At 44.6% G+C, this 9,021-nt stretch overlaps 1 protein-coding gene across 1 annotated transcript; it reads right to left on the bottom strand.

Moving 5' to 3' along the window:
• LOC117848952 (uncharacterized) lies at positions 1 to 8,076 on the bottom strand. Its single transcript, XM_034730548.2, has 7 exons — positions 7,275 to 8,076; positions 5,791 to 5,846; positions 5,107 to 5,216; positions 1,924 to 2,083; positions 1,750 to 1,842; positions 977 to 1,108; positions 1 to 515 (listed from the first exon to the last, which is right to left on the bottom strand). Exons 1-7 carry the CDS (start codon positions 8,020 to 8,022, stop codon positions 498 to 500), a joined length of 1,317 nt encoding a protein of 438 aa, XP_034586439.1. The 5' UTR covers positions 8,023 to 8,076; the 3' UTR covers positions 1 to 497.
• Positions 8,077 to 9,021: the final 945 nt, after the last annotated feature.

Genomic DNA, 9,021 nt, shown 5'->3' with positions numbered 1-9,021 from the left:
AGACAAGAAAATTATTTTATAATACATTAAAATTGGATGACATGAGTTACTAAAATAGTTTGGTACAGTTTCATGGTTCGGTTCTTAGACCGTCCACACAAATCATTCATGAGGGATTGGGCAGATCTCTGTCCTCTGGACAAATCACAAAGCAACTCCTCTACATTAAAACTTCATGAATCAGACAAGAAAAGGAATGTATCGAGCGGTTCATCATCATTCATGAGGGATGGGGCAGATATGTCCTCTGGATACGATTCAGCATCATTTATGAGGGATGGCACAGATATGTTCGCCAGAACAAGATGAGAAGGAAACTTGCGCCTGCGGTATGCTTGGTTCTGCATGTTCGCAAAGTGAGGATACCTAAAGCTTCAACCATAAATTGTGTTGTGTTGGGGACTTGGGGGCTTCAAGCCTTCATCTGTGATTGATATATGGGAGTTGGCAGTTCGAACTAGAAATTTTTGGACAAAACTAATCCTTCTGCTGCATTCTCATTCATCTGGCAAACTCTGAATGACAAGAAGACAATCAGATAAAAACAAGTCAAGAAAAAAAATCAGAAATTTATCACACCTAACAATATAGCAGGATTCTAAGGAGCAAATAAGTACTATGTCCAGTAAAGAATAAATTATTGTCATAGTTGCTAATTCATTTTTATGCTCTAAGTAATTCGATACAATCAATTTTTCAAACTCATCTCATCCTAAAATGGCTGATTACATCCTATAATTGGTGAGTATGCATGCCTAAAGAATCATGAAGGCACACCACAACAAAAGAAGTATTCAAAAAACTTGGTTCAGCCACATGTTATCACTTGACTAGTTACACATCATTTACAAGCTCCAATGTGCTCTAAACAGTCCAATAAAATAAGTGTTTAGGTGACAGTTTCCACTCAATGTGACCTACAATGTAGCACACATTTTGGCGTCCCAAGAAAGTCATGGTCATAGAAACTACTTACCAGGCCAAGAGCCTCTGCAGCTGTTTTGATGTTACCAGTAGTACAAGCGCTCTGGAATAAAGTTAGAAGGTGAACCCTCTCAGCAACTTGCAAATTCTTTTCGAGTCCAGCAGCCACCATTTCTATCTCTGCCTGTAGGAGACAAAAAAAAAGTGATTATGTGTTTTAGCAATAGGATAACCATGCAGTAAATAACTTAACCGTGCGATATATATACACAGATCTGTTATTTAGTTAAAAGATGAATATCAATCAGCAGCATCAATCATCTTAAGACCAAGTTACCAAAATATGCAGCTATGTGATGGGGAAACTCAGGTATTTGAATAGAGGCATGTCAAAAGTATTCATCAAACTGACACAAGAAAACTAAGCTTTGTATGAGAGATGTAAACAATAAGGGTCGATAATGCTAATCATGTACAGCTTCAGTGTCTAAACATGTTATGTCCTAACCCAGGATCAACCAGGACAAACCATGCCCAGAAAACTTAGTTGGGCTTTCTTCTTAGCTTTAAGCAGCACAGATATAACATTGTCTAAGAGTTATACTTGGGTATGTTAAGCTTGACTGGTTAAACTTGAATAAACTGGCAGTACAGAACTGAACTCCTATGCAAGCCCACAAGCACAATTTGGAACCCTCACAGTTTAACGAGGGCATCAACATTCAAGACACACACGAAAGGGATATGGGTTGAAAATAGAACAAGTACAAAAAAGAAAAGTAATGCCAAAAGACAAGCTTTCTAGTTCTATAATGGAATGCATACAGAATTGTCCTCAGGAGGAAACATGTTATGAATTCCACAGATCTTCAAAAGCTCATCCAGTGCTTCTTGTCGTTTTCCTTGAATCTCAAGGGCCTGGGACCATAAAAATATGGAATTAAAATGACCCTGACATAAGTGCTACTGGTATCTATAGGAGTCTAAATGCATCCATACCCAGCATTGTAAGAAACATGTACGTGTCCGAGCAGCAACTGAAGCACGTACAAGAGTGGCAGCATGAGACTTGTCCAATCCAATATTGGTAGCAAGACCAGCAAGAAAATCCCTTGGATTCTCACCATTAACTTGTACTGCTCCAACATCCTGTGCTGCTCTTTATTAAGCACAAATATCAAGAATCCAGATCAAGAATGGAGAACATATATGGTAAAAAAAAAGGTACACAGCAGACATTTACAAACAACTGAAGAACATAGTAACCGAAATGGTTACACTTATTTTTTTGCCATTACAATTGATCCAATCCAAGAACTACCATCACAAAAAGTTTAATCCAAGATATGCCATCCATATTATAAACCTTACATGTCAGTGTTTATTCTGGCAGTCCACCTATGGGAGTACCCAAAGTGCTAGATTGTGCAGACAGGAGATCATCGGACCTGAGCTCGATGGTAACACACGAGCACATGGGCACGAGGGTTACAGGTCGGTTGGATATGTCCCTAAATTGGTTACAAGGCACAAGATCTGATTTGATTACAACAGAGTACTTTCCTACCCGCCAACTAGAACCTATCCCTGTCCGTGTGCCGCACCCTTGTATGTAGTTGGTCCGACCCATCCCGTGGAAGAGATGGGACAGCCCATGTTGCAGTACCCAGGGTAAGATCCCCCACATTACCCTTATTTGCTACTGTCAGTGCCGTTAACCTTTTCAATTAAATTTCTTTGAGAATGCTAAGCATACTCTCATCTTCTTCCTCTGTCCTCCCGACAAGCGCACAAGCAAATAACTCGCAGCTCTAGACACTCGGCAACCTTTCTTGTCGTCCACCACACGCCCACATCCACATGCTCCACCCTTTGCTTTCACCCTAGATGCACAAACGCGCATCTGAAGCACCCGAGCCATATGGTGGCATCTTCCACTAGGCAAACGGGGAACACAAATTTGTTTTAGTATAGTTGTATTGGAACAGATAGCTTAAGCTGGTCACGCATGGAACTCCATGATGGAGTTCATGGCAAAGGCATGGGTGCACAGGGCCGAGGTCCTGCGAGTGCTGGGCAACGAATGTGCACGCGGGATGAGCCTAGGGGAGATGGAGGGCGTGGCAGGCAGATATTGTACTGGCGTATTTGGCTCAGTAGAAGCATCGCCAATCCATCAATGGAAGCATCTTCTGATGAGGTACGATAGCATTGTGTGGCCCTCCTGGCTGAGGCCCTCGCTTGCCCTGGCAAATAGAACGATCCTACGGTCTCGTTTCATTCCACAATCCTATATCCCCAATGTCGTTGGTTGCAAGTCGCAACTATCTAGATGGCTTTGGATTAATCTTTAATCTTCTTTAACTAATATTAAAGTGCCATGTGTTTCTTCCAACCATCAAGCACATTTTGCATAGAAGTCCCTGATCTTTTTCTTAATGAATCCGCAATCCAACAGTTCGTCGCTCTTTCTTCCTCTCCCGCGCTGCGGCCCTTCCTCCTTTGCCACACCAGGGTCTGTCTCCCTTTCTCCCCGTCCACCAGCACCTACGTGCATGCTTGCCTGTCCGGGGGTGTTCCCACGTAAGAGCTCATAACTCTAGCCGCGCCCGCGCGCCGTTGGCACCCTCGGTGTCCTCGCCGTCACAGGGAAGGGGCACACCGAGTACGCGTCGTGAACAGCGGAGTGACGTAATCACGTGCACCGCGCATGTGTCGGCTGTCACCAGTTGAGTCACCCCCTGCCACAAACTATAGACCCCACGAACAGCAGCCTCCACAACCACCAGCTCTCGGTTCCAGCCCACGAGGCATGCATCCAGGAGTGCCGACCTCAGTTGGCCCAATAGCAGCCTCGTCAATGGACGCTGCACCACGAATCTGATAGGGAGCGAGAACGTGCCTAGCCGTGCCGCCGCTAGGTGAACACTTGTTCGTGGAGGGGAGCAACGTGTGTGCACCCGCAGTGGCAACGACAGCCGTGTCCCCAGCTCAAAGCCCGTTGAGGATGCAGAGCGTCGGGACAACGAAACCTACCGCGGTGTGCACCACAAGGAGCCACCCGTCGAGGCCAAGACTAGCGCGGTCAGGTTGGGCTTGCTTAAACGTTGCAGAAAGACACCTGGCGAGGGCGAGGAGGTATGGGAGGAGGAGCACTGCAAAGGCGATCTTCGAGAGCGAGACCATGATGGAGAAGGCGAATACGGTGGCTTTGCGCAGCGTGTTGTGCTGCCGGATGGAGAAGATGTAACGGTGGTACGGGCGCAGCGTAGGGGAGAAGGGCGGTAGGGGCGCGCCTGCACGCCCATGCATTGATGGCATCCTGATGCCACTCCCGCCATTAGGCTGACACCCTGGCATGCGAGTGAGCGAGCGAGGCGATGGGGAGTGCAGCACGCGTTGCGGTGTCGATTTGGCTAGATGCTGGAAGCGGTAGCGAGCAATAGAGGTGTTTAGGCCACGTAAGAGCGGCAAAGTTAACACGAGGCAGCCTGGCGCGGGAGCGGAGGATGTCGAGAGCCGTGGTGCACTGGCAACCGCCGCGTGGACCAGCTGAGAATAGCGCAGCAGAGAGCCAGCGAGCGGCAGACCTGGGCACGTGCGAGTCCTTTGGGTTTTGTTACACTTGTTGAGTTGCGAGCTACTTAGGCTCAGCGCCAGTCACCGGACTTGACATGAAGAATGGATGGGGCAGTGTTGGAGAGCAATTGCAAGCCATCAACCCTGAAGCTTCCAAGAAGGAGCACACTCAATTTCACAAAGGATGGTCCATTCTGTATGTGCTTTTTTTTCACTGGTGTCTAGCAGATTGACTTGAGAACAGGTAGAACCCGTAGCAATGCACGGGCAATTTTGCTAGTTAAAAAAAACTATATTCGGTGGATCGTTTCATTTGGTAGAGAATATATGCAGCGCACCAACTTAATTTAGTCCGTGCACGCAAGAAAAAGGGAAGGGCCACAATGAATCAATAACACAGTAGAAAGGATTGGACAAGAAAGTCAGGGGTAATAATGTCTATCAAAGCTTGGCTGGTCAACAATGGCAAATGAGGGTAAGATTGGCAACATGGATGGCATATTTTGTATTAGCCTTTTTGCGATAACAGATTTCAGATTTTAGACATTTGCAATAGCAATAAAGGATTATTCCTCTGAAACCATGGACAAAAGCAAAATATACCTGCTGCAATCATCTAGAACAAAGTTTACTGCTGCTCTGTAGAAAGAATTACGAGCATTCTCAGTGTCAAAGGAGACCTTTATGCCAGATATCTTGCATAATTGCCTAAGCTGCATACAAAAGCAAGATATGATTAGGCAACACCGACAAGCATATGGAACAAGATGCACATCAATCCAGTAATGATTCATGTAACCAAAGATTGTGAGATTTATATTTTTTATTATTTAACTGAAAAATCACACCGATTATAATTAGGTTTGCTGGGGTATAAAAGGAATAAACAACTCCTAATACTTGTATCACTGCATTGAGTAAAGTTTGTGATGAGTCACAGAAGCAAAAGGTAGTTTCCTTTAGGTCCACAGTTTATTGCTACGCTTCAAACTTCAAAGTCCTTGATTTCTACTAAAATAGAGAAACCAAATGACTATGAACTATGAGAAGACAACATTTCCAACAAGGGAAGCTACCTATGTAATTAGTACAACCTGAAGGATCATGATGTTACATAGGACTAAACTAGTCTTACTGATGTCTCTAAGTACACATCTTACATCTAATAAATTGACAGGGTCTGAAGAGGACACTAAAGCTTCTCGAACAAAATAATACAAACTAGGAAGACATTCTGAGACATGAGAGATTATAACACCACAGCGTTAAAAAGGTAAAAGCACTAACTTGAATTGCATCATCATATCTGTAATCCCTCCCCGTGATTCTATTATCAATTATTGCTGGCACAAACAAAAGATTTACAAAGTTCAGTAAAGAAACAGTTGTAACATTCTTGACAGTGATGAAATATTTTCCACTTTACCTGGCAAAGAAAAAAAGTATAACTCATAATTACCTTAAAATATGGTTCACCGATAGTGTGTATTCGTATAGGGAAAAGAATAGAGGAACATAAGCATGATGAAGGTAATTTGATTTCAAAAACAGTAACTGGAAGGTTTCTCAATTTGGCTTCACATAGGACTACTGTAGTACATAACTATAGATGCAAAATTCATGTGATACATTATATCCATGGTTCTTAAGATGCTGTAGCATCCTCTGGCATTGGGGGCACACCTGGACACCTAGGCACTGCATACTTGATGCCTAGGTGGCAAGTCTTAACTAGGACCATGTGGTGCCCTGTGGTGTAGGGGGCATGATTGGACGCCTAGGCAACACCTCAAAAACCATGATTCTATCCATCATTACCATCCCTTTTTGAATAATTCATAATCACCATTCAGATATTTGGATTTGCACCTAGAAACATTAAAATATTTTTAAGAAAAGAATGGAAAGAAAAGGAAGAACTGATGCTTCTTCCCTTAGATACTGTGCTGGTAGTTCAGACCAAATTTCAACGAAACCATAGTGACATGACAATACTTAAATTTTCATTTGATAGGAACATTAAAATAATTGTGACTTCAAATTTGCAAATCCTTAACTTATCATGAAATTCTGAACTAAAATCCATAGTCCAGATAACCACCCAGTCACACACACCTCTTTGCTAAACCTTTAACATCTCCAGTTTTGCCACATTTAAGTCACCTTAGATCTAGCAAAACTGTAAGATAATTAACATTTCAAGGTAATAAGCATGACAATAGCAAAGTTATGATTCGAATTTCAAAGGCTACAATATCAGACAGTTTTGAATTGTTACTAACACAATAAAAACCAAAGCATAGTAAAGAATAAGATGTGTTAGAAGGAATTCATGATCCTTACATTTCTGCTCTTCATGAAACATTTATGTAAATGCTAAACCTGATAGGACTCCAAAAGAAAAGGCCTTTAATAGTAAATTAGTAACATAAATCAACAGATCTAATATTTTTTGTATCATTTAAGAAGGCGGCCAAATTCATGGAACATAACATCATCAGAGCAATCATAACTAATCTTACCACCCTGAGCAATGCAAAAGTTATACTTCTATCAATCACAACAAGCCTACAAGTCCACAATTCCTCAACTTTTTTGTCTTTTGACAGTACACACTTATTCAATTTACAAGCAATATATATGCAGCACCATCAAAAGTATAAAACTAAACGATATAGCAAAGCGGAGCATTTGTGCAACACAATTTCAGAATTATAGTAGCACTAAATATTTATGAATTATACTAGCAGTAAATATTTATGGGTATTCACCTCGGACCAATCTGTTGGCCAGCCTCTTCTCCATCTCTAGCCTTGGTTCTACAATTGTCACTCCCACCTCCGGCCACCAATCCGGAACCTTTGCTTGCGGTTCCCTCCTCCTGACCACCCTTGCTGGCTCTTGGACATGGCTAGTCGGAGCTGGAGCCACACTTGAAGATGAAACAGCAACCACCACCTCCTTCCCTCCAAGGCTGCGGTCCCTCCGCCACACAACCGCCCTGCCGCCACCCCGTCCACCCCACCATCCCCTCCCCAAACCCCGACGCCACCATGCCCGTAAGACCATCCACAGCAGCGCTCGAGCCGCGACGGCGAAGGCGAGCGAGCAGAGGAGCGCACCGGCGGCGAAGCGCAACGACGAACGGCGGAAGGTGATGACCACGCGGTCCCCGCCGACGTCGCGCACCGCGTAGCGAAGGTCGCGGTAGGCCTCGTCGGCCTCGAATGCCAGACGGTGGAGCCGCAGCTCCACACGCCGGCGGAGGCGCCAGAGCTCCGCCTCGAGGACGCCAAAGCCTTCGTCGGTTGCGGGGGCCAGGGTGGCCTTGCCTCGGGAGCGTTTATGGCTAGGGTTTACATCACGGAAGCGGCGGGAGGAGAATGTTACCGTCGTCGTGGTGGCAGCTCGATGGCCACAGGTGAGGTGGGAGCGAAGAAGGGATGGTAGAGACGGTGAGAAGATGGCGGTGGTGGTGGCCGCGGCCATCGCCGGTACGGCGACAACGGCGGAGGCCATAGGTGTGAGGTATCTGACTTCTTAAAGTGGAGAAAATTGAAATTTTAGGACTCCAAACAACGCGCTTCGCTATTTTAGGACTCCTATCGTCGACTTCACTAAAATGACCCTCGAAACGTTGTCACCTCGTTATACATGACATTTGCTCATTTAAAACACTTTTTCCAAATAAAATACATGTATTTTAGCATTAGAGGACCATATTGCCCTCTTTTTTCCTTGGACATGGGATGGTGCTGCTGGCCGCTCGCCTAGCCTGGCTGGCCGGCCGCGCCTGGGCTGGCTGGCCGCCGCCTGGCCATGGCTGGTCGTCGCCGCGCCTGGGCTGGCTAGCCGCCGCCTGGCCATGGCTGATCGTCGCTTGAGCTAGCTAGCCGCCATATACAGTTTAATATGTAATATAAATTATCAAAGATGATCCATAAATAATTATAAAACCATGAATTAGCACAAACGAGCTCATCTCATAAAACCATGATTCTAGCATAAACAAGTTCATCTCGGAAGATCATAATTTAGCAGTTGACCTTGAACAGTTTGTGCATGAGTACTACTCGATCAATAGATTAAATAATTTAGCAGTTGACCTTTGTGCATGAGTACTACTCGATTAATAGATTAATGTACATCTATTGATCGAGTAGTACTCATGCACAAACTGTTCAAGATCAACTGCTAAATTATGATCTTCCGAGATGAACTTGTTTATGCTAGAATCATGGTTTTATGAGATGAGCTTGTTTGTGCTAATTCATGGTTTTATAATTATTTATGGATCATCTTTGATAATTTATATTACATATTAAACTGTACATGGCGGCCAGCTAGCTCAAGCGACGACCAGCCATGGCCAGGCGGTGGCCAGCTAGCCCAGGCGCGGCGACGACCAGCCATGGCCAGGCGAGCGGCCAGCAGCACCATCCCACGTCCAGGAAAAAAGAGCTGAGAGCAATATGGTCCTCTAATGCTAAAATACATGTATTTCACTTGGGAAAAGTG

Source organism: Setaria viridis, chromosome 3, assembly GCF_005286985.2.
Source record: "Setaria viridis chromosome 3, Setaria_viridis_v4.0, whole genome shotgun sequence".
Taxonomy (NCBI): domain Eukaryota; kingdom Viridiplantae; phylum Streptophyta; class Magnoliopsida; order Poales; family Poaceae; genus Setaria; species Setaria viridis.
Note: the sequence above shows the minus strand (reverse complement) of the source record. Positions and strands in the feature narration are given on the sequence as shown.

What these genes read in the sequence shown, in the direction of transcription:
- LOC117848952 (XM_034730548.2), bottom strand. Translation starts at nt 8,022, where the DNA reads ATGGCCTCCGCCGTTGTCGCCGTACCGGCGATGGCCGCGGCCACCACC. An exon ending in GTTCTAGATGATTGCAGCAG is followed by an intron (nt 2,084 to 5,106) that starts GTATATTTTGCT and finishes TGCTTAATAAAG; the next exon opens with AGCAGCACAGGATGTTGGAG. An exon ending in TTCCTCCTGAGGACAATTCT is followed by an intron (nt 1,109 to 1,749) that starts GTATGCATTCCA and finishes TGTCTCCTACAG; the next exon opens with GCAGAGATAGAAATGGTGGC.